The sequence below is a fragment of the Oreochromis niloticus genome, linkage group LG14 (assembly GCF_001858045.2).
Source record: "Oreochromis niloticus isolate F11D_XX linkage group LG14, O_niloticus_UMD_NMBU, whole genome shotgun sequence".
Lineage (NCBI taxonomy): Eukaryota > Metazoa > Chordata > Actinopteri > Cichliformes > Cichlidae > Oreochromis > Oreochromis niloticus.
This window is the reverse complement of record NC_031979.2, coordinates 21,838,208-21,863,917: the sequence shown is the minus strand read 5'-3', so window position 1 is coordinate 21,863,917 and position 25,710 is coordinate 21,838,208. Positions and strand designations below refer to the sequence as shown.

The window sequence follows — 25,710 nt, the reverse complement described above, 5'->3', positions numbered from 1 at the left end:
TATATATATTATATATATATATATATATATATATATATATATATATATATATATATATATATATATATATATATATATATATATATATATATATATGGGGAGTTTAAGTTACATGAATGCACTGGTCTGTCACTAAAGTTTTGCCCAATTTCATTTGTATCATTGAACCTGCGTCTTAGCAAATTGGTGGCAAACACTCCACGAGACAACACAAAAAACCTCTGACTTTATAAGTAGAGGACCTCCATACTGTTTACTGCACCCACTGTGTCATATATATGTTGTTTTTTGGGTTCTTTTTTTTAATTATTGGAATTTGTCAACTTCAAACATGTTTTGGCTACTTTCATGCAGAATTCATCCAGTGTTGTGTTTTAAACTGCAAGTACTTTGTATTTGAGTTTAAGTGCATTCTTTACACTCTGCATGAAAGTAGCTCTGACAAAATCCAGTTGTTGTTTTTTTTTTTGTGTTTGTTTTGGTGGAAGAATCCGTTAATCTTTTATTGTGTTTAAGGTTATTATGTGAAATGACCTTCTCACCGTGAGGGGATGAAACGGCAGTCGATCTGTCCTAAGACTCAGTTCGTCTTCTGAAGCACACCAAATGAAAACACGTCCTCAGTAATCACCCAAACTTGAATGAAGGCCTCTTTGCTCATGGACCTGCTATATATAATAAACCATGGGTGCATGTGGAGAAAATTGCTGCGATTACCAACACATCCTCAGGTTTTGACTTTGGCTGGAAGACTTTCCTCTGCGTGCTCCTTAAAATACTCCAGGACCAAAAGTTAAATAGACTCGGCAACAGAGTTCTAGTCACAGTCTTGCTTTGCTCTTGTGCAGGTACAAGTGGTTTAACACACACTATGCAACAATGACTGTTTGTCATAAATTGTGTGGTGTCACTACATGTCATATATGAGCAACCAACTTCCTTACACTACAAGGATGTCTCTATTTTATAAGAAGAGAGAGGTGTACACACCTAAATAACTTGGGTAAAGGGAGGAATCTCATAATCTGTTTTGCCTATAATGGGCATAAATACGCAGTAATAGTTAGGTGGCCTACACCCAACTAAGAACTTCTGGTAGTAATTTCTAAATTCATATTTATTTCTTTAAGCTTCAAAGACATTTGTCATATTTAACTTTGTAAATGCTAATAATTCCAAACGTCCTTTTTCCAGCTTCAACTCTTCTCTTAGCAACTTGTTGGATTTGGATATTTTTAGTTATCACAATCTCTTCTATTTGGTGTGAGCTACAGTTTTAAATGTATTTTTTTACTACTTCTTTTAAAAAATGTTTATATCAGTGGGGAAGACTTAAGGCTCTGGAGACAAGTCGTTAGATCATTGATGTTAAAGAGATACTGTCTGGTGTGGCGATGTATCGAAGAGAGCAAATACAAGTCCGGCTGGCCTGGAACTGACCCCCTTCCCTAATAAACGCCTGGCTATTGAAGTACCCAGATACGGTTTTTAAATTAATGAAAGTAATATAGCACAATATTATATTTTTCCATCCATATCAACTGTTAATCACTATCTTATATAGACCTGAGTAGGGCAAATACTGTTAAATCCAAAACCAGATATTTTTTTTAAGCCCGCTTTCCTTGTCAGCCTTTTCGTTAGCTTTACAGAATTTAAAAAGACAATCATTTAACTGCAAGCTTGAGGTCTTAGCATTTCGTATGTCATGAGAAATTTTTTTTTTTTTTTTTTCCTTGCTTGTTCCTTTTGTGGTGCAAGATTACTTCCTGAACTCTTCCATTATGTGGCTGTCTGGCTTTGTTTGTTTGTTTAAAGTGGGCTACGATTGTAAAATAACTTATTGTCTGAATGTACTGTCAGCAACCTTTCAGCAATAAATGTTTTTTATATATATAAATAAGAGGATGTGGCTTTTTGTTGACAATAAACCCTGTTTTTAACTCTTACTGCAGAGACTAGTCAGAAGCACACAGTAATACAAATCAATAAAGACACAAAATACTTTGTCTTTATGTTTAGAGATTGTAAAATAATGCAGCCTCTCACTGATACATAAGCCTACATTAACCAGGCCATATATGAATACTAGAAGCAACAAAACTATGTAAACACACCTCTAGGGATACAATATGTAGAGCAACAACATGGGAGAGGCTTGATTGTAATGCTAGTTTGCGTCACACGTTGGGTTTGTGATGAACATGTGAGCCGTGTTCCTGTAGAGTTGCATTCCTGCCTCTAGTGAAACACTCCACCCTTTGGTCAACACAGCACTTGGTGTTAATTTGGTGTGTTGCGCCATCTAGTGGCAACTGCTATTTACAAAATACATGAAACTGTTATTCTTTTATTGTAGAAGTACTTGAAATGATTTGACACCCTAATACATTAGATACAGGAAAAACTACAGAAATCATGTGGCAACCAGGGGAACTGAGTAGTATACTGAATTAAATTTCCTTTTCATAGTATTTATTAATATGTAATTATTTATTTGAATTCTAAGGCCTGGTAGAGCAATCGTCCATAACAGCATGAATGACACAGGTGTGCTTCTCATTTCATTAGATGGAAGTCTGCTCAGCTGCAGTTACCAGCTGGCTCTACCACAAACTAACATTCACTCATAAACTGAGACGTGCAAAACAAGGCAACAGAGTTCAAAAATCAGAAAATACCTGTTAGGCTAAAGCCACTTACTTAACACACACAAGTCTGTATAATACCTTAAATCCTGCTTAAGATAAAATACATTTTAATTTTAAAAAATCGTTTTTTTCAATTATCTACCTTTTTTTTTTTAAATTACAGCAGTAGTAGTTCAATGTTTCTGTACAACACATACACACCACAGCCTTATGTCAGTACACTAGTGTATGGATTTAAACTTTTCAAGTGTGTCTTTCAAACAAAACGCTACCGCTCAGGCAAATAAATAACGTGTGTTCAACATTAGACTTTACATCCGAACCACAGGAAGAACAATCTAAGCATGCAATACACCGTCTTCTGATACACATGTGGTGAAGGTAACAGTAAATGCAGTCGTTTTGGCACCGTATTAAACCTTTTTTCACACATGAACTCCAGAAAATGTTGAGACGATTAGATGTGGATGTCACACAGACACGAGGTGCTCGACCATTTACGGTCAGATAAGACTGTGTCGGACATTTGTGCTCTCACGTGAATCTCAGTTTGGTAATGTCTCAAAGCATTCAGGGCTGCAGTGCATGTGTGAAAATGGCTTTACTTTCCAGACAATATCTTTCACAGAAAATTATTTGAGGCAAGATTTTCTTTGTATGTAGGTAAACCTAAATGGGTCTGTAGCCCTCCGGTATGACTCATAATTTGCTTCTGTCCAGTCTCTTTTTTGCAGGGTTGGGATACTGGGGGTTCTCAATCACCCCCTCTCCAAATTTAAGTTCCAAAAAGGCTCTGTGGTTGTTAGGGCCATAGGCAGTGATGCCAGCAAAAGGCATGGGTACCAGTGGCTGCAGGAAGTGTTCTGGGAACTCCACATCTTGTTTATGTTCAGTCCACGTATCTTTGGTCATGACGCCATTACGTGGATAGAACGGCCAAAGGTCAACGTGCAGGTGGTTAGCCTCACTGTACTGGACCCTGTAGAAGTCTCCTTCCACCGCACGCTCCCACACATAGCCATTAGCATCCACCAGAGAGCCTGAGTCCAGGTTCTTTAAATGATCGCAGTTGGGTACATCCTCCAGGTAGATACCAAGGTCTACATCATAGTCCCATGGGATGATATCTTGATGGCGAACGGCGCCCAACAGAGTACCTCCCTCTAGCCAGTAGCGCACACCTGAGCTCTCCAAGATATTGATAACATACTTGGTGGTTTCCCTGAGTGCTCGCAGACAGCAGGGAGGTGTCCAGCGGTCCAGATACAGATAGTCTGGAGTGTCATCCTGCACAGTGCCAAAGCAGCGTGGTGTCTCTTTGCTGCAGCCGTACCACTGTTCCCTCCCATCAGGCAGCAGAAGACGCTTCAGACCAAAGCTCCTCATTAGATTCCCCGTGGCCTCCTTCAGTCGAGTGTCAGCCTTCCACTGGTTGTGAGCAGAGCTGAAGAGAGGCCGATGGTTTGCAGAGAAACAGGGGCCTTCCAGGAGTTTGACCTTCCAGCCTCTCAAAGAAGTCTGGATGAAGAGTGAGGAGAAGAGAGGCCGTCCAAGAGGGACAGAGAGGTTAAAAAGATCCTCGGTCCGAATGAGTACGACTGCATCTCCCTGTAAAGCTGTACATACACTCCCACTGCTCCCTGATGCAGCTGTTGAATAGATAGCTGTCCACTCTCTGAGGTTCACCCGCAAGTGGAGACACTGCACAGCAGATCGAGCCAATACGGGCGCAGCTACTAACCTCACAGGCCCTCCACCCTCTCCTTCCAACTCTCTGATTAACCTCTCAATAGCCCTTGGTTGCTCCAGCTCCACTCCATCAGGCACTAGCAGCACAAACTCTGTTTGCACATGAAACTCAGGCCTGTGAGCTTGTGGTGGTTGGTCTGGGCTGGGGGACAGCACAAGAAGCCGAGCACCCTCCGGAAGCGCCAGTGGAGGGTACGGTGATGTGTCAGCTACAGCCAGGAAGGGAAGCTCTGGCCTCTGGTGAAGGAAGGAATTAGCAACATCCCCGACATAGTTTTCAAAATGTTCAAATTCCCGAAGAAGAACAGTTACACGTGGGCCTCGACTGTGTCCCTCCACTCCAACCACTCCAGGCTCACCTCCAGCTCCTGCAAGTAACCCCCCGAGACCAGAGGCTGGTAGGGCAGCCCTTCTTGTGCCCCTGCCAAGTTCTTTCCTCTTCTCCATCATTTGCTGCTGGGCTCGGGACACATAATAGAGAATGAGGAGGTTGAGGATGATGGCGACAGTTAACAAGCCTTGACAGAAACTGATCCGCATGGCAACTAATATTTGCTTTGCAGTTTATTTCAGGAGAATAACTTAAGTTTGAATCAAGAAATCCAGTGGCTGGTCTCGGACCCCCATCAGTGTAACAGAGAGTCGCATGCAACCTGTAAATGACAGAAAAATGTTGCGTTTTGGTTCCAATACCACAGGCTTACGTGTAAATATAATGTATTGATCTGCATATGTATATCAAAATTCGCACACAGGATATTTAATTTAAACAAAGTAGTCAGTGAATGACCCAAGCCATAATCACATTCTTGTGGAATTAGGACATGACTGCCCCATGACAGGTTTTCTTTTATAAATAAAATATGTCTAGTTGCATTAGAAATGAATGAAAATAGGATAGTAGCAACTCACCTTCATCTGAATGCATCTGTTTTATTTCATATGAGACAATCGTTTGCAGGGCCATCATATCATTCAGAAGTTAACAGAGGCTTTACCAACGTTAAGCCAATTATGCCCGTTATGCTCGCTATATGTGGATTTCATGATGATCTTTTGGAGCTGGTAGCGTAGTAGCTACCGAGGTTGAATCGGCAGCGGCAAACACAGATATTAACTTGAGTTTAGCTCATATTTGTACGGCTGTGGAAGAAATAGTCTCCAATATTTTTGGAAGAAACTCACACTTAATGGTCAAAAGAATATTTCAAAAGCGCAAGGCTTAACACAATCCCAAACAAGAAACCCAGCTGCACGAATTTAGCATGAAGCTATCACGCTGTTGCCCGCAGCAACAGGACAACTTCCGGTTGGAATCCTTCAGAATAAAGCTATTCTGTCCAAATTTGGAAAAATCTATGAATTTAGCTATTTAATGAAAGGCACATATTTTACGCAATAACCGCTTCAGAGTTATCCCAGTTACCTGGCGTCTATACCTAATCTCTTACGTTTTAAAAGAAGAAAAACATATTGCTATAATATAAAATATAAGATATAACTACAAATGTTATTGCATACGTTATAAGGATATAAGCAATATAAAAAATATAAATATAAAGATGATATGAAGAAAAATTATAATTCACGTTAACTTGTTATATATTACAAATGTGTCCCCAAGGCTTTTTTATTGTTGTTTTTGGTCTATGGCTGTTTTCATTTCACAATTTATTCCCCCGCACCCACCCCCAAAAAAATCAAAGATAAAATCTCGACCGGAAATAGCATTGTTGATTATTGTAGCTAACTTTATCGTTCCCGAAACCATTCCTGCTCACAAAATGGCAGGAAATTCATTCCCCTAGCGACATATTCATTGTCTATTATAGAAAACATGGCCCTTTATTTGTCACCCGCACTGGGCATTTCACGAGGAGGAAACTGATCTGGGATCCGGGATATACAAAATAAGAGCAACAAAAAAAAAAGGAAAAAAAAGTTTACGCTTATTTTCAGGTGCATCACATTTAATAAACGCTGTCTGTTGTTACTTTATTTTGATGTTAGTTTTAAGACTGGACGTAACACTTTTTGTGAAAAGGGATTTGTTACAAAATCAACGGGGCAACGATGTTACACTGCGGTTAGATTGTGTTTTGCGCTGAAGGTTTGGAAGCGGAAGTGTATTATTTTACCAACAGAATAGTAATTTTTCTCTGTGCGTGTGAGAAAGGAAGAAAGGAGGGTAGCTTATAGTGAAGTGGAGCTGGGTTTGGAAAAGGGCACGGGGTACTTTTTTATATTTTTATTCGTCCATTCTGTCCGTTCCCATCTCATTATCCTGGCGAAAGGTTGAATAGTTAAAATGGAGGCGGACAGAACCGGCGGAGGATCTAACCCGAACTCCGGAGGCGGCGGCGGCGGCGGCAGCAGTGGAGCGGGGCGCAACCCAAACGGGCCTAAAGCAGGACCGGGCCAGGCGACATCAGCTGGTGGGACCGGGGCAATGGCAGCGGCCGCAGCAGCAGCCGCTGGGGCCGTCTCTGGACCGTTGCAGCAGTCACGGGAGCCGCAAGACGGGGAGTCGGGGATGACGCTTCCTGGGATCCTGCACTTCATCCAGTACGAGTGGGGACGCTTCCAGGCCGAGAAATACCGCTGGGAGGCTGAGAGAGACGAACTCAGGGTAAACGTATTCATCATTAAACCCGGGTTTATGTAGCTGTAACGCCAAGAAAGGGCCTGGAAGGATTTGACCGGAGCTCCTCCGGTGTCGCTTCGCGGATGTACACATGCCCTGCTATCGGTCAGTTAGAGGATGACAAAATGCTAATAAGCTAGCATTACAGTTGACCAGGATGCGTTATTACTAGACAGTAGATGATAATGTGGGAGCTGTTTGACCTCCAGTTGAAAGAAGCCACCAATACTCTTTTAAACATAAAACATTTTTGTGTTAAAAAAAAAAAAAATCTATAGATATAGATATATATATAAAGATATATAAAAATATATGCCTCCTGGGCTTCTAAGGTCGATACAGTCAATACAGATACACACCACAAGATTAGATAATAGACTTTTATGTCTTCCCGGAATAGCAAGCAAGCTATCGTGCAAATAAAAAGGTAGGCAAACAGTTTAGGTGTGGCTATCTTGTCTTTCCATATTATTTCATGCAGGTACACATGGAACTCACGCTTTCTGTCACACGTTATTTTAAGATTTTTGGCATTTTACTAGGATGTGCAAATACACGTTAGTTTGTAAGGAGACACTTATCTGATTTTTCGTACTCCACAGAGACAACTCAAGTGATCTGTGGGTGTGTTGTTGTGGTTAAAAAAATGATAACAGTGCTAACCAGCTGTGATTTCCCTTTGCAATTGCTGCATTCAAAATAATAAGTGAGTAAGCATTCCTTAACTGCCCTTACTTAAGACAATTCTCCCTAAAACAGTAGTTTGATTGCTGTAATACGTATTCATAAAATAATTTGCACAATGAGACACAATGATCAGTTTGACCTTTGAACTTAGGCACACAACACAACTAAGTCACACTGAGATGAAGTTCCTGAATGGATCATGCGTTGTGATCTGTAGTACCAATGCCTCCATACCTATGGCACACACACAAATTAGCATTTTGAGCTAGGACCAGTTACACACACACACACACACTCACACAGTCAATCAGTTGTGTGGTGTATCTGTGTCTATGTATATATGTATGGAGTAAAGTTGTATTTTCATTAACAATGATTAAAACATGAGTATTGATAAATAACAAGTGTTAGGATGAAAATTTGTAGTTGTCTATCTGCAGCCAAACTTGCGTTTGTATATTTTATCTTTACTTTGTATAGTGTGTTATTAGTGTGTGTATATAATGACCTTAAAAACAATATATCTGCCTATAGGCTAGAGAAGTGGACTATCATCCTTAAAGGTAAATGGTTTAAAGCTGTAAAATGCCCCCCCTAAAAAAAAAAAAACGAATGTGAGCTTGTGACTCTGTGCCATAGGAATTCCCATGAGCAATACCTGAGTTCCCTGAAGGTCCTAGTTATTCAGATGCCAACAGCAAAAGACAGACGTTGTACTATTCACCTCATCTGCATGCATAAAATTAAAAGGCAGAGCAATACTGGGCAAGTTTGTGCATACTCATCAGATTTTTCCAGGATTAAGAAAAGTTAGGAAAACATACAAACATATTTTAACTCTGCGTTTGGACAGTTCATCTTTTCATTTGTGGTTATCCCTCAAGTAACTACAGTGTTTTTGGTAATAAGAATGAACTCCCCTCTTGAGTTCATGAGTTTGACAAAACCACAGGAAAAAAACCCTCAAAAAACCATAAAATTTCCCTCTCCTCTGTCATTGTGCTTCTCACATTGCCCCTAACTCAAACATACATAGTTATAAATAGTGGCTTGATAAAATATGAATGAACAATAACAAACGGGCAGCGCTTGCTGCTTTTATAAAAACGAGGGATGAGTGGGAATGGAAAGCAGAAACAGCGGATTGCTGTGTCCGAGGTGCTATTAAGTGCTTGTTATGGAACTTTGTTTGCGTTTGCACATTGGCTGCACATGGTCTGGCTTCACGGGTACAATTAGCACCACGCTTGTGCTGAGAGAAAGAGAAGATAACTGGAGTGCCATGCTGAAAAACTGACCTAGCTTACATTTTAACACCCACAGGCCAAAGGCCTCTGGCTTTTGTTGCCAACTTGCTTGCAGCTCTCCTCTCACTGAGCCAGTTATTGTGCCCCCTGGTCATAACCTGAACAGTTAACATGCTGTAAATGTTTCCATAGTGTAGTTTGCTCACATGTTGCCTGCACATGGTATTTTACACACTTTATTTTCAAAGGCTTTACTGAGTCACATGCAAAATTAACTCACAATCACTTGAGATCTGTGTGACTTTGTGTGCAACCTAGTAGATCTCTTCATGTGGAGCTTAGCATGTCTCTGCGAGATCACGACACGTGTGCCGCTACTGTGACCGTGTTGGTGTGTAAAGCCACCTGTGGTGCTGTGTCTTCACTGACAGGTGGCAGTGGCTTTTGCCTGTCTATAATTCAATCACTTAAGAAGCCGCTCTGGCAGCAGTGTTGTTTCTAACTAGGCATTGTTTTTGCATGAGCACAATTCTAATTTAATCTAAAGACTATTCCTCAGATAGTCATGTATTCTACAGGGAAAAGGGATGACCTCAACCTGTTCCTCTTTAAAGTGTTCTAATTTCCAGTCATTTCATTTTATTAAGCATGTCAGTAGACGTGTAGAATAGATTACTGGTGACCCAATTTACATCACTTCCTGTTTGGTGTAAGTCTCGCAGTCCCTGGATACATATCTGTAATTAATAGCTCTGTGTACTCAGCCGTGACACACATATGACATCCATGTGTATTGTGTTGTTTCACAGCACTGCTCTTGCAATTGCAGTCTTCAACTTGCAGCGTTCATCTTTTATTTTCCATATTTAAAAACTAGCATTCCCTTCTCATGAAATCTTAAAAAAACACACACACACATATATATATGTATATGTATATATGTATATATATATATATATATATATATATATATATATATATATACATATACACATATATATATATATGTACTTATATACTGTTTGTCTATCAAGCATGTTGTAACCAGTCTTAGTCATAAAATCCAGCTAATTGGGATGTCATTTTCTGTCTAGCTATCACTCTTGTACTGCACACACACTCACTAGCACACTCCAAGCACACTGTCCCAGAAAAGTTTATTGCTCTACTTGTTTGCTCATGGATTCTCTCACGGGGGGCAAAGGGATAAAAAGATGGAGGATAGCCAGTGGAGGAGGAAAGCTGCCCTTGACCCTATTCTGCAGCTAGTAGAGAAGGACTGACAGAATAGGCTAAATGTGGATGTGCTCCATGCGACAGCAAACTGTGGAAAGGTCAGCGGCAGTCGGTCATATGGAGGAAAACCCACCCACAGGAAGGCTAGATCAGGTGGCACGACAGGTTTGCTTGCCCCGTAGGCCCTTTGTACTTTAGCCTTTGTTAGTTTACCAACATATTATGAAGAAAGTAACCAAAGCGTCTTTGTTAGCTGGGCTATGATAAATGACACCATCGTGGTTACCTGGTTACCAGATCGAAGCAGATAATTCTTTAGCTTTTGATATTAAAAGCAGTGATAGGTTTCTATCTGCTGCTCCACATCTGTTGTTATTGTCTCAACAGCTTCTGTTCTGACGTTAAGTGACAGTCTTGCGATAAAAGCACCTTGACTAGTGGATGAATAGACGACCTTGTCTTAAAGTTTCTGGCCTCACATGGGTGAAAACAAGAATTTGAAGCAGGCAAAGGGCAGAATGACAGAGACAAATGAAAGTGAAAAACAGTGCAGTTATTACATCCCCTTATGTAAATGCACAGTCTGGTGTAGCAGTCCTATGGTACAGCTTTTTTTTTTTTTTCCTTGTAGAAGTTTTTAGTTTTAGGACCCTATTTTACTCACAAAGTCAGACATTGAAAGCAGCATTTGTTCTATTTTTAAAGTGAAACTGTAGAAAGGAAGAGCTGTTGGTAAGCCATGCATAAACACTTCCATAAAACAATAAACCCTTTGAACCTGTATTTTGGTTACCTTTATGTATTAGAGAAAGGTTGCTCTGGCATTGTGCTTGGGGGTGTGTGTGCATAAATGCAGCCTAGTCTCTAACTTCGCCAACAAGACAGTGTCAAGGCTTTGAGGCATGAACCTGTCCTTCTAGGAGCACAGGGTGAGACTGGTACACAGGGGTGTGATGGTTATCTGTGTCCAAAGGCAAGCTGTAGCTTGTCTGTGTGTGAGTAAGAGTAGAAACATGTGTCTTTGCCCCGCGAGGGTGAAGTAAACACATCGATTTGATGCCTTATTTTTTTACACAACTGATCAAATTTACACCATTAAAAAAGTTAAGTCATTATTCAAGAAGAGATTTACTGTTACTGTGTCTGTCTACAGGAGGCTGCTGCTGATTTAAGCACTTTTGTTCACTGAAGTACAAGTCTGGCTTATAATTAAGTTCACAAAATTCATCTTTCTGCATCTTCTGTTGTCTACATAATTTTTAGTCACAGTCTTTTAGTAGGTTTTTAAGTAGGACTTTGTGTGAAGACTGTTAAGAGTCAGTACATTAAAAAAATCTGTCTGAACAACTTGTTTGCATACACAAAACCTTCCTCAAAATTCTTCAAATACTGACCTCTACTTAAATAATAGTACACAGAACTGCTGATGTAAAACAATAATAGTATTTAGATTTGAAGTTGGATTTTTTTTTTTCCAAGTTCGGACTGCATTCCGTCTGTGTTCAGCCATTTATAGTACACAGTATGCAGTGTAGATGCTGCGCCCACAACATGACATCGCCCAGCTTTGCTTATCTGGTAGTTTAGTTAGTTTATGCACATGTACATCTGATTATGTTGCTCTAAAACAAGTGTTTTTGCTTGCATGTAATGTGCAAAATACATCTTCTGCATCTTCTATTACAGAACCCAACTGCACAATTACTGCTTGCATGTGTGGGAATGCAAGCCACAGAAATAGAGCAAATGCATGAGACTGTGTCTTATGGATGGCTAAGCTAAACTGGTTTTCATTTCATCTCAGTTAATGGCTTAGATGTTATTTCAGTTAATTCATTAGTTATTCTACTTGTGAAAAAAGACTTGAGAATAATGTACATGTACTGACCTGCTCCTCTTAGTTTAGGCCAAGAATAACCACACAAAGTGTCTGTATTTCATGCCCCTATTAGCCCATGTCTACAGTGTTCATGTACTAGCTTTGAGAGTTATCTCCAAAACTCTCAGATAAGCATATAAATTCACGTTGCATTAATCAGGATTACTCAGCAGCAGTAGCAGCAGTAGGAAGGTTTGCTTGGCAGGTTATCCTGTGTTCCACTAGCCCTCCTAGCTGGTTACATGACTCTGTGTGTATGTGTGTCTGTTTGTGTGTGTCTGGATATATATGTGCGCTTTTTCTCAGAGATTGACTACCCTTCCAAGCAGACCAAGTGTCTGCCCCATGAGACGGCGTTTTTAGACTGTTCTAGTTTTATAGAATTGCGTATGTGTGTGGGAGCAGACTCGTGGACACAGACAGGGGCGTGCAGAGGAGAAATGGGCTGTAAAACAAGCTGTATTAATGCTCCAGCACCACTTGGCACAGAGAGAGAAAATGCCTGTTGTGCTTGCAGTCACCATCCTGGGAGCAGAGACAGAGTTAGGGCTTTTTAACCTACTTCTCACAGGGATCACTGTTTAGTTAGTTAGTTGTTTGTTTGTTTGTGTTGTTTCTCCTCACTGGGACATTTTTTTCTCCTTCCAAAAGCAGGCAGGATGTTTGTTGCCTGATGTTAAATGGGATTTGCACAAAAGTTGCATACTGTGAGCGGGCACAGCCGGGTTGAAACCTGCATTAGCAATCTTTGTCATTAGCTCTGGCAAGTATTTCACATTTTTGTCAATTCTTGCATTATGATGGCTTACTCAAGGGAAACCCTGTTTCGGTATAGTTCTTGGAAGCCGTGTCATCACTCTGTAGTCTCTTATTACCTTTCTATCTCTCAGAACTCATTGGTGAAAAGTCAGAACAGGCAGAACATTTCTTTCCTCAAGGTAAGAATTTTATCAGCAGTGAGGAAGGAAATGGACAGGAAATGAGAGAGGAAACACAGCAAAGGATGGGTCTTGAAAGAGGGTGTTTGAATTTGGCTGCTCCATGTCTTGTTTTTCCTCCTTTGCAGATGCGCAGTGAGGCCTTGGTTAGGAAAGTTAAAATAAGAGCCCTATTCCACAACCCTCTACTTATTGCTCTTGGCTTTCAGAAGTCTTTTTTCTTTTTTCTTTTTTTTTGCACAGCTAGTCACATCAAACCTTTTTGTTCAGTCTCTCATTGCAATGTTTTGTTGATATTGAATGATTTACTTTTCAGCCCAAACCGAGACAGTGCATGCATTTTGTAACCAGTTGTTTTCCAGGTCCCAATTTATCTTACTTTTGTTTATGCTTATGGACAGATGTGGGGTGTGTGTATTTGTGTGTTCTCACCATGCTGTGCATATGTGTGTTTCAGGCTCAGGTGGCGTTTCTTCAGGGTGAGAGGAAAGGACAGGAGAATATGAAACAGGACCTGGTGAGGCGAATCAAAATGCTGGAGTACGCCCTCAAACAAGAGAGGTAAAACGAATGCCTGGAAAACCTCCCTTTTCTGTCCTAGTCTCCTTATGTCTGTTATTCTTTCAGTCTGTCCTGGCAGTTTGCATGCTCCAGGCATAATGATTCTGCTAGTGAAAGATTTATTTGTGGAAGCTCAAAATGTTGCCCTCAAGTGTTTCTTTGTTACATTACAGGGCTAAGCACCAAAAGCTGAAGACAGGAAATGACCAGAGTCCTGGGGACAAGAAACCAGAGACAGAGGCAGATCAACGTATGTTTGACCAAGTCCTTATGTGCTCTGTAATTTGGATCCATTATGTTGTCTGCTTACATTTAGATTCCTGTCGAACGTTGAGTGCAGTTCGAAGTTTCTGCTTCTCTCTTTTTCTTCTTTTCTTCTCATGCCTTACTGTTGCATCACTATTGAACAATCTATTTTCTGTAGTTCCCAATGGGCCGGCTGAGTCAGATTCAGAGCCAGCCAATCAGATGTCCTGGAAGGAGGGACGTCAGCTACTACGCAAGTAAGGCTTCATCGTCATCCGTTCCTTTTTATCTCAGTGCCATATTAATGTGTTCCATCAGAACTTTATCGTTGACATTAAAATTCTAATCTAGGCTTAAATGATTCATTTATATGACCATGTGTGTATGTGGATGTAGATATCTTGAGGAAGTGGGTTATTCAGACACCATCCTGGACATGCGTTCTAAGCGCGTGCGCTCCCTTCTTGGGCGGAGCAGCCCTGAAGCTAACGGGCCCCCACCCAGTGAAAGCTGTCCTGAGCCTGAGCCACGAGCAGGTGGAGAGTCCTTGTTGGTCAGACAAATAGAGGAACAGATAAAAAGGTGAGACAGTGGAAACACACGCCCCTCTTTGATCTTACACCACAGAAGAGCTCCAATGTGAACACTGATGACAGAGTAAACATTTGGTTTTTGCAGCACAAAAAGCCTTTTTCTTTTCTTCTTCTTTTTTTATAGATGTACTTGATGTAAAGCTACTCCTTAAAAACTGAACTTTTCACTGCTGCTTGTGAAAGGCTGCAACTTGTAAAAATTTGTCTTTCACAGAAAGCATTTACTTGCAGTCTCGTGCCAAACTTTACAGACAAAGTGTGATTTTTACATCACTTCATAACCAAACTAATTCACTAACATGGCAGACGTACATATGAAGCCATCCCTTAACCTTCCGACAAACACTTCTTACATAAAGTGTATCTGCGTTTGACCTCATATATCAGGATTTGACCTTTCTGACTATTTTCCAGTATGGTAGTAGTTCATGGTATACTTTTATAAACAGTGGACATTATCCAAATTATAAATCCATTTGCCTCTCGGAAATTTATTAAGCAATAGGTTGGTGTATGAGATAACTGTCACTGTATCATGAGACTGCTTAGTGAACAAGTTTCATGTGGAATCTTTCTGCACAAGCAGAAACGTGAAGATGGTGAAACAAAAGCACAGCTTAAACTCCAAAACTGGCAAAATAACACATGACAGAAGAGGTCTAAAAGTGAGGGGATTCTTCATCATGCAAGTCAGGATTTTTAATGAGCACTGGAGGTAAAATTAAGATAGATGTCACTGAAGTGTGCAGAGAGGCTCAAAAGTAAATTTTATGGCTAAATGTGGCATGTTTCATTTTTATTTCATGATAAATAGGGAGTTAAAAGGTCTGGAGTTGATTCTAAGTATTAAATTTGCATTTGATGGCTGTTCATGGGACTCTCAACCTCCACTTTGAGTTAAGGAGGCCACCATTCAGCTGAAAATAAACCGTACCGAATAGCAGAGATTTTAGCACTAACCAAATCAACAAACTGGTACATTCTTAAGAAAGAATGCAGCATAAAATAGCCCACTGAAAACAACTAAAGTGGGTGATTGCAGAAATATTTCCAGCCAAGTCAAGAACACTGTGGAGAAGGTAGTTTTCAAATCTAGAAACACCACAAAAGGGTTTACCACAAGATGCAAACCAGTGGGAACACACAAGTACAAAAGAGCAGACTTTGAATGGAGAAAACCAACATGAACTTACACCAGAAGAATTGGAAGAGAAGGAAACAAAAGATCAAACCGTCTTCCGTTTAAATACTCTGTGGCTCTGATTGTGTTGTCCAGAGGCTACTGTGCTGCCCATAATTCACAGGTAGCTCACAGCTGTTGCAACTATGGGTTTTGAAATAATTTAAAAACAGTAAAACAATGTAAACAATAAATATATAAATAAGCAGTCCTTCTGTTGATCTTTGAGTGAAACATGTGGTCAAGATACTCAGCTGTGCATCTCTTTGTAGGAATGCGGGCAAAGAAAGCTCTAAGGAACGTGTGGGGGGTTCGGTGCTGGATAAGATCCCCTTCCTGCATGGCTGTGAGGACGATGATGAAGACGACAGTGACGAGGAAGATGAATTCCAAGGCATGGCCACCGATTGCATCGATGGCCCGCGCAAGAACAAAAAGTCTCGAGTGAAGGTACGGCAGGCTAAATAAAGAATGACCAAGAAATGTTTTCACAAAAAAATGAATAAATAAACAACAACCTTGCTTCTGCTGTGTTCTCAGATGGGTTCGGAACCTATGACTACAGATCTGGACCCTGAAGACGAAGAGGACGAGGACGACTCGGAAGACGCCCTCAATGAGTTTGACTTCCTGGGCTCAGGGGAGGATGGGGAGGGGGCGGGAGAGGCCCGGATCTCGGGGGATGGACGGGAGTTAGGTACGCTGTTGCCTTAGCAACGTCATGAGCACAAGCACTGCCAGGATCACTGCCATAAATGTATCTGTCTTTATTGCCCCTATCCTTGCTCATCTTTTTTTTCCTTTACTTCTCATTGTGTCTTGACATCTCTTCTTGTCAATAAAACCAACCTCTTTTCCCAACCACCTGTCTCTCTGTCCTGTTTCACAAGCTGTCGGTCTGTGACTCCTCAGAGCTGTGTAGCTGTCATCTTTGTCTCTAGATGTACTTTCTGTGGTCCAGGGCCATTTCAGAGGTTACCACGCATGCTGCCTTCTTTTTTTTTATGTGTTTGCATTTCATACTTTGAATCATATTTGCACTGTAGATGTGCTTTTGTAAATAAAATTGTACAAGTGTATGCTGTCATTATACGTAAAGAATGAAGTTTGCCTTTTAGCTTCTTTCTGCCTTTGTTTGTCTCTTATCTGTCCAACTGCTGACCTCACCGTCCTTCCTCGACCTCTCTGCATGACGGTATTGTGTCTCTCTCCTCTTGCTGGGTTCAGAAAACCGCAGGAACAAGTTACAAGGAATGATGTCAGATTTCCCCCCTAAACCTACCCCGCCCCCTTCTGTATCCGGACAGTCTCGCTCCGGGGAAGGTAAGACTTCCCTACAAAATATGCCAATAAAAACATAGATTATTCTCTGCCGAGCATTCTCTTTTTAGTCTTCCCCCGTGCAGTTGTAACTTAGTTGCTGAATCTCAAATTTAGATGTTTGCGTAGGGGTAAGCTTGCAAGGTTTCTCCTGCAACTATAAATATTTCCTGTGGTACACAGTGTGGGAGTAGGGAAGTGGAATAAATGACACAGTTCTACAACTATCTAGGACTTATCACGATATTTTAAAGTGATCTCACCATCCTTTTCTAGATCCCTGACATTTGTCAAGATGAAATCATATCTCTTGTGCTTTTCCACTTACAACCTCCAGGTGGTGCCCTGGGTTTCTCCTCTGATGTCTTCATCATGGATGCCGTTGGCGGAGGTGACATGAACCTGGGAGAGCTGGCTGATCTCACTGTTGCCAATGACAATGATCTTTCCATGGATGTAATTGCATATTTTGTTCTGATCAATACAAACTATACAATACAAGCTACATGCGTACAATAAAAACATTTGAATGTTCCCTCTTTTCAAACGTTGTGTCTCGTCAGATGCAGGATAACAGAGAGGAGTTTAAAAAGACATGGAACCCCCGATTCACACTACGCAGCCACTTTGACGCCATCCGTGCTTTGACCTTTCACCCCAGCCAAGCAGTGCTGCTCACAGCCTCTGAGGATGGCACGCTAAAACTCTGGAACCTCAACAAGGCGATGCACTCCAAAAAGTAAGAATCCTACTGGTGACGAAGTTTTTGAATGAAGATGTGTTATTCTCTGCCATGCAAATATAAACTGAAATCCAGCTGAGGAAAAAAATCCTGATCTAATTTTAAAAGGGTGTCTCTCCACAGGAATGCCGCCTTGGACGTTGAGCCCATCTACACATTTAGAGCACACAGGTGAGTTCAGCCTGAGAACAATAAAGATGCTGCAATGTTTTTTTTCTAAAAATGAATGATTAATGCAATCATTTTCAAATTAAATGCTGTGTTTAAAAAAAAAAAAAAAAAAAGTATGAACACGATTTTGTTGTTGTTGTTGTTTTTTTAAACGGTGATGTCATTTATGCCTGCTTCTCTCTTGGTCTTGCTCTAGTGGAGCTGTTCTTTCACTGACGATGGGTGAAGATGGAGAGTCCTGCTACAGTGGAGGTCTAGATGGATCCATCAGGTGTTGGAAGATGCCGGACCTGAATGTGGATCCCTATGATAACTATGGTGAGTCATTCTTAACTGCTGATTATATAGCAGAATCGCAAAGTTTTTTTTTGTTGTTTTTTTTAAATTATGTGATTCTTTATCCAGATCCTGGTATTGAAAGCAGTGTACTAGCAGGCCACGAGGACAGCGTGTGGGGTCTGACTTACTCTGCAGTTCACCATCGTCTTGCCTCATGCTCAGCAGATGGCACCATTCGTATCTGGGATCCTCAGAACTCCTCCCCCTGCATGTCTGTCTTCAATAAGGAGAGAGGTAGACATTTGTCTTGACTTTGTGGGTTTGTTTTGGCACTTTGTTGTCTATTCAGATTCCACATCCTCATCACGTCCCATTGTTTGTTTGTTTTTTTTATGTGTGTGTGTGTGTTTTTTTGTTTTTTTTTCCTAGAGCACGGAACACCCACCTCAGTGGCATTTGTGGCCACTGATCCCAACCAGGTGGTTGTGTCATTTGATGGTGGTGAGACCCTCCTGTATGACCTCAACACAGAGCAGAGCGTCACTATGCTAGATACACAGACCAAAGATGGTATGTTCTGGACGCAGTCTCCAACACAATGTGCAACACTTTTTTTTGCCACAAGTAATAATTTGGTGAAAAATCATTAAATTCTTCTATTAGACTGAATATGATGTCTTCCTTTGCAGGCAGTGAGCTGATCAACCGTGTCGTCAGTCACCCATCTGAGCCCATCTCCATCACTGCACACGAGAACCGCACCATCCGCTTCCTAGACAACAAGACAGGTATGTGCAGGAGGTGTACTGATGATCTGATGATTCTCTCTGGAGACTTACTGAAATGTGTTTTCTCACATGCATCTGAATAAACTTTGTTTGTGCAGGTAAAGTTGTCCACTCGATGGTGGCACACTTGGATGCGGTCACCTGTCTTACTACAGACCCTAAAGGCACTTACCTCATCTCTGGCAGTGAGTACTGGGCTTTATTGTGTGCTTACTTAGCCAAGTATCCTAGGCTTAATTTTTAAAATGCTCCTCTGTACACTGAGATACGTCTGTTTAATATCACCTGAAATCTGTATATAAGTAGCTTTTTAAATCACAAATTAATTGATATTAATAGCAAATTTTAAACAGGGGAGTTAAATGAGTTGTTTTTTGTTTTGTTGTTTGTTTTTTTTGAAGAAGTAGGAGATTATTTATGGCTTATATGCAAAAAGTACCTTAAGAAATCCTATAAAATCTGTAGTAACTGCAAAAAATAACATATCACACTGTAGAAGAGGCGTGTAGGTTGTAAAAGGATTCCTTTACATTGTTCTCCGCAGTCATCCATGCCCCTCGTAACACTGCTGTCTTTGCTTCCTCCCACTCCTCACCTCCTACAGGCCATGACTGCTCAGTGCGCTTATGGATGCTGGACAACAGGACATGCGTGCAGGAGATCACTGCCCACAGGAAGAAGCATGATGAGGCCATTCATGACGTGGCCTTCCACTCTTCCCAGCCCTTCATTGCCAGCGCCGGCGCAGATGCACTTGCCAAGATCTTTGTCTGACATCACTGTCGTCGTTCTGGTGAGATTGAGGGTGCCAGGAAAGAAGCAGTATGGGGCAAACAGGGAGCGGGTTTTTCAGGAGTGTTTTTTTGTGAGGATCCATAAATAATGAAAAACAGATGGCAATGTCCTCTTGTTATTTACAAACAAGAAAACATCCTTTTATAGATTGTTGGATTTTTAAAATCCTTTAAATACCAAATTGTGCTTCTGTTGTCCCCTTTTTTTATTGGTGTTTCGAGTAGTTCTGAAAAGCTGCTTTTTTCCCCCCCTTTCTACTTTTAGAGTCCTACATCAATAACTGGGCCAAAAGAGACTGAAGACTACAGTGGATACATTTCACCTGCTCATACACACACACACACACACACACACACAATTAGTCCTGCACCCCACTGGCTGGGTCATCGACACAGGACGTCAACCAACAACTTCCTCCCCCTCCGCTCTGAAAACTCCTCACAGTTCTCTAATGCCTCAGTGACTTCTTGTAATACTAATCACATCTTGTAATGCTTTTTTATAACTTTAAAACTCTGGCTGCTCTGTTTTCAAGTAATCATATTTGGAGTAACACTTTTCTACACTACAATATTCTGTTCTGTTTTTTTCCTTTCCTTTTCGCAAAGCACTTTGTGTGTACGCTTGTGCACTTCAAGTGCTCACACAACGCTTGCGTTTATTTCACTGAGAGCCGAGGGGGAAACACTTGATTTTAAATCTTGTTTTTTTTTTTAACAGTTGAAACATTGCTTGTGGCTAACACACATACGTAGGCTTGACTTAAAGGAATAACAGTTCTCGGCATTGACGGAAAACACCTGACCTAACCTCTGCATTGGGAATCAATGTGTTGCATTCCAAAGACTCGGTGTGGAGGATGTGTGTGTGGCGTTGGAGGATGTTTGACTTAGTCGTGTGTGCTGTGAGGAGGCACTAGAAAGCTGAATAGTGTTGATTGAACAACCTAGTTTCATTGTATGTCTGATTGTTATAGCGTCCCCATGATTCTGCCTCTACTTGTGTGTGCGTGTGTGTGTGCCTGAGATTAGATGTCACTTAGATAACTCTCACAAACTTATTTCTACAGATGTACAGTGCATATAGAGTCTCTCACGCGGCATGAACCAGCTTAGGATGGATATCACTAAGCATAGTTAAAGTCTGTAGACTAGAGAGGTGCGAGGCTGGTCTGGTGCTTTTTACTGTACAGAGGAGTGTATGTGAGTGTGTGTGTGTGTGTGTGTTTGTATATGCACTAGTTCAACCACGGTGCTATGAAAGACTTCATCAGTCTTGAGTCAGAATCAGGGACATGTTTTGTGAGTGTTTCTCTCTCACTGGTCCGCACGTGTACGTTCAGTAAAATCCTCGTTCGCGTGACATTTCGCTGTTGGATCATTTCATTAACTGTGGTCAAATTTCAGAATCCATCCTAGTCATGTTTTTCATTAGAGGGATGTGCATATGGTCGGCTTTGATTGTCTCAGGCTCGAGCAGTGCATCGAGCTGGTAATTATTTTACAGTGGAGGAGCTCGGATGAGAGATTGTCTCTTTGAAGTCGGTGCCAGTTTTTTTGCAGGCTGCTCCCGTCTCCTGATTGTTTTTATTTATTCGGGCTTTCACAAAAGCCTGACATCACCTTTACTCGAGTGATGAGGTGAGGATTTCTTCTTCTTGAATGATGAACACAAGTAGTACATTAGCCACAGAACTAATATAGTGAAGCGCGTGTCATCTTGCTGAACAGGGATGCTGGAAGGGTTAAAAAAAAAATCAAAAATACTCCATTTTAAATTCAGCCACAAAAAAGCGTCGATTTAAGACGTGTGACTCTGTTTATGAGGTAACCTGTCCTGCTAATATGTTATAGTTCTGCTATTTTGAACAACCTTTGGCTCAGCTGGAAGCATTGTTATTTTGAGACCCATGTTTGTTGGTGTCCTGCATTTCTGCTGTTGAGTACAGGACAGTTTGTTTGCTTTAAGTTGCCTCTTCACAGCTGACCTCGCCCCAGATTATTTTCTCATTACCTTTAGAAAACCTCTAAAATCTGCACGTGGTTAGGCGTCAGCTCTTCAAGATTACACACTGTGTGTCACATTGTTGGTCAGATGACAGCTTAACTCTTTACCCCTTGAAAGCCTACTAGAGGTAACCCTTGAAGCGCTTTCCTGACTGAGCGGTCTGCTTATAGAACAAAATGACTGAGTTTGCATCAGAGGTTTATGAGGGTGGTCTCTGCCTATGCAGCTACCCTTGGAAAAACCCAGAACTATTCTAAAGGTCGTCAAACCACACCTGCATCGATATGTACTGAGGCGGCAAAGCTTCTCATTACAGGGGAGGTCGTCTGATGTTGTCTTTATGGGGGAAAGAGTTAAAGTAGGCTGGAGGTAAACACTTTTAATCACTGGTGACACTAGCATTCATAGTTCATTTATACATATATTTAGTGAGAGATTTTTTTTCTCTCCAAACAGGGTGGTGGACTGTTGTGTGAAATTAGACAAGATGTCACACTGCTGTTCCTTTGACACAAGTCTGTCAAAGAAAACAACACGGGGCAACTACATTATTATACTGCTGCTGGGCATAACGTCCTATTATCACGTATTAACTATTTGACCCCTTGTTGCACTATATCTAAAAGTGAATGCTTTACATTACAAGAGGATAGACAGGGTGCAGAAACGATGTATTCGATCTGAAGAGAATACTACAAACGTGGAACTGTTGCTGTTCACGGTTATATGACAGCGGGCGTTACTGACACTTTGTTCTCGCTCTGAGCTACTATGTCCCCTGTCTGAGAATGACGACAAATCAGTGTGACACATCAATAAAAGGAAAAAAAGAAGAAGAACTCGAAGCAGAGGTTGTAAATGATGGTTAGAGTTGCCATTATGTGCTGTAAATGTCCATCATTTCTTTGTTTTCTTTCATTTTTTTTCTCTCCTTTGGCTATGAATATGATTATTAAGATGTAAGAATACTGTAGTATCATAAGTGAATCATTCTTCCTTGCTAGGCATAGAACTTGCTTGTGATTGATAATGGCAATGTAAAACTTGTAAAAAAGCAAAACGATTAAAAAACACGAAAAACAGACGAAAAGACGATTTTAAAAAAACAAAATCTGTTACCAGTCGGAGGCCAAGGTAAAGGACTCATTTCTTTGTGTTTTTATTTTTTTATTAGCAATTTATCACTGTGTGATATTTTGTACATCATATTAAGCTGTATTCAAACAATTTCCTCCAACTACAAGGGATAAGAGACCTGCTTTTTATTAATTTTCTTTTATGATATATTTTTGAACTGCATTTTAGCTTGTATCAAATGACTTTTCTCTTTTTGTTTACGGGTCCCCTGTTGTATGTCATTAAGGAAGAAAAGACAAAAAAATGAAAATTTTGTACAGTGAATTGAGAGTTGAGTTTTTTCTTGTCTGTCTGTCCGTCTTTCTTTCTACTAAAGGATGTCGTACTTGGAAAGACATGAAGATACATGAAGATGTGATCACCTACACTACAATACTTAATTACAATGATCCAGTATAGAAGTATGGTGCATGAATGACTACTTCAAGGCTATTCTCTAGGAATTTATTTCCCAGCTTTCACACAAGTTAAAGAATGGTCTAAAAATTTACATCAGAGAATTTCCTGACTTTCAGTCCTTATGTATACAAACTCCACATGTCCTATAAGCTTGCTTGATGTCGTCTTTCACGGGGCTCTCAGTGTAACCTCATAATGAGTTAACTCTTCCTGAAACTAGTGTATAAAAGAATTTGGGGTTAGTTTTAAATTGTAAAATCCTGCAGTTACAAATGCACTGAGTGAGTGTGACTGTTCATTATTACTTGTTCAACTGCATAGTAACACAAATATCTAAACAGCCAATCACGTGGCAGCAATTTACAGCATTTAGGCATACAAACATGGCGAAGATGGCCTCGTGTCAGCAGAAGGGGATAATAAAAGTGGTTTAAGTGACTTTGAGCAGTAAGTATTTCACAGATCAGTGATCTGCTGGGACTTTCCAACATAACCACACAACAGGATATACACACCACTTCGTTAGGTACACCTCTCTAGTGCTGGGTTGGACCCCAGGATGGCCTTAATTCATCATGGCACAGATTTAACAAGGTGCTGGAAACATTCCTCAGAGATTTGGTTCATATTGACACGATAGCATAACACAGTTGCTGCACATTCATGATGTGGCTAGCAACAATACTCAGCTAGACTTTGGTGTTTAAAAGAATAATCAGTTGATAGTAAGGGGCCCAAAGTGTGCTAAGTAAATGTCTTCCACACCATTACAAGACAGGATGGACCCAAGCTTTCACATTGTTCTCACTAAATCCTGACCCTACCATTTGAATGTCATGGCAGAAATTGAGACTCCTCGGACCAAGAAATGTTTCCAATTTTCTTTTGTCCAGTTTTAGTGAAACCTTGCATGTTGTAGGCTCAGTTGTCAGCTGACAGGAGTGATACCCAGTGTGCTCCTCTGCTGCTGTAGCCCATCTTCAAGTTATGATCGTGTTTAGCATTCAGAGATGCTCTTCTGGTTGTAACAAGTGATTATTTGTGTTACTGCCTTCCTATCAGGTTGAAGCAGCCTAGCCATTCTCCTCTGACCTCTGGCAAAAGCTTTTTAACATAGGGAACTGCCACTCTCTGGATAGTTTCTCTTTGGACCATTATCTGTAAACCATAGAGACAGTTGTGTGGGAAAATCCCAGCAATGATGCCACTTCAAAGTCACTTAAACCGCTTTTCTTCCCCATTCTGATGCTTAGATTGAACTTAAGCAGTCTTGATGTTAACCATAACCCTAAGTGTACTGAGTTGTCTTGTGATTGGCTGGTTATTTGCACAAACAAGCATTTGAACAGGTGTGCATGTGTGTAATGAAGTGGATGGTGGGTATAAAAATAAATAGAAAGTATTTATTGTTTGGCTAACATGCAAACATGCACATATGCATTTGATGCATACTCATTGTGGGCTATAGCATGTTCTGGTCCATGGTGGTTTAGTTTCATGCCCTCATTCAGTGGTTCTAAAACTTGTTCTCGTAGTTCACACCTCCTGTCCCATATTTTTTAAATAATTGTTTTAAAAAGTGAAAAAAGATTGATTTAAACAACATCAGGCTTCCTCCTAATCAGAGAGAAGGCGTGCAATTAATTGGGGAGCACTTGCCTTTTACGGAACATCCTTTAACATCATCACACACCTAATTATCAATTTCCCCTCAAGTCCCCATGTCATTTGTAACCTAAGATTCAACCTGCAGCTTAAATAATGCTTGGGAATCAAACGTTTTATATCCAAATCACTCATGGTCTGTAGGATCCGATTTTATCCAACACTGCCCCCTTGTGGTGGCAAATAGAATCAATTTAGCGTTTTGTTTTCTATCTTGTTTCAACCAAGTCTAACTCGTCTTATTTAATTTGTATGGAATGAACATCGAGAGATGCCTTCACAGATATAAGCGCGACAGTGGCCCTGTGAAAGAAACTGCACACACTTTTTTTTGCATAACCAATCAGAGCGGTTTATTATAACTTCAAGTAGGAAACCACAAATTACACAGGCATTCTTTCTGTGTTAAATGATTAGATTACCAGTGAGGAGTCACAGTCACGCTGATGACTTCACTAACCAAACCTTTTTTAAAAAAAAAAAAAAATCTGCTACATACAGAGTGTCATTGTCCAAACCCACCCCAAGTCACCACTCAGGCCATTAAACTTCTCGATTTTTCTGAAACCTGCAGCATGGAAAGAACCTTCCATAGGTGCGGTCCTTTTTTTCTGCAGTTTATGAGAGGCGTGTCTCACCAAAAGCGCAAAGAGGTGAAAAAAAGTGCAGAGGAAAAATAAGGCAATTTTAGGAGAGACAGAAGGTGGCTTGTGAACTTAAAGGAAGGACGAGGCAGCGGTGGGAGGGGTTTTAAGCGTGAAGCAGCGCCCTGGGCCATGTATCTATGCTGTCTCCG

General features: G+C 40.8%; 2 protein-coding genes across 3 annotated transcripts; one reads left to right on the top strand and one right to left on the bottom strand.

Moving 5' to 3' along the window:
• Positions 1-1,716: 1,716 nt before the first annotated feature.
• Positions 1,717-5,728, bottom strand: fkrp (fukutin related protein). The gene is made up of 2 exons (XM_005455766.4): positions 5,313-5,728; positions 1,717-5,053 (listed from the first exon to the last, which is right to left on the bottom strand). The coding sequence occupies exon 2, from the start codon at positions 4,938-4,940 to the stop codon at positions 3,351-3,353; it is 1,590 nt and encodes a 529-aa protein (XP_005455823.1). The 5' UTR covers positions 4,941-5,053; positions 5,313-5,728; the 3' UTR covers positions 1,717-3,350.
• Positions 5,729-6,360: 632 nt separating this feature from the next.
• Positions 6,361-23,114, top strand: strn4 (striatin, calmodulin binding protein 4). Of its 2 annotated transcripts, none has more exons than XM_003450840.5 (18): positions 6,361-7,029; positions 13,489-13,592; positions 13,766-13,842; positions 14,017-14,095; positions 14,235-14,420; positions 15,884-16,061; positions 16,152-16,308; positions 16,839-16,934; positions 17,269-17,387; positions 17,495-17,670; positions 17,797-17,844; positions 18,041-18,162; positions 18,250-18,417; positions 18,553-18,693; positions 18,813-18,911; positions 19,010-19,096; positions 19,516-19,704; positions 19,971-23,114. In XM_003450840.5, the coding sequence occupies exons 1-17, from the start codon at positions 6,709-6,711 to the stop codon at positions 19,683-19,685; spliced, it is 2,328 nt and encodes a 775-aa protein (XP_003450888.1). In that variant the 5' UTR covers positions 6,361-6,708; the 3' UTR covers positions 19,686-19,704; positions 19,971-23,114. The 2 variants fall into 2 exon arrangements, with proteins under 2 accessions (XP_003450888.1, XP_013130231.1); XM_013274777.3 differs by lacking the exon at positions 6,361-7,029 and adding an exon at positions 11,035-11,143.
• The last annotated feature ends 2,596 nt before the right edge of the window (positions 23,115-25,710 follow it).

Bases quoted from the DNA above. Each gene is read 5' to 3' on its own strand.
- strn4 (XM_003450840.5), top strand. From the start codon at position 6,709: ATGGAGGCGGACAGAACCGGCGGAGGATCTAACCCGAACTCCGGAGGC. The intron at 13,593-13,765 runs GTAAAACGAATG...GTTACATTACAG, and splicing joins TACGCCCTCAAACAAGAGAG to GGCTAAGCACCAAAAGCTGA. The intron at 16,309-16,838 runs GTACGCTGTTGC...TGCTGGGTTCAG, and splicing joins GGGGGATGGACGGGAGTTAG to AAAACCGCAGGAACAAGTTA.
- fkrp (XM_005455766.4), bottom strand. From the start codon at position 4,940: ATGCGGATCAGTTTCTGTCAAGGCTTGTTAACTGTCGCCATCATCCTC.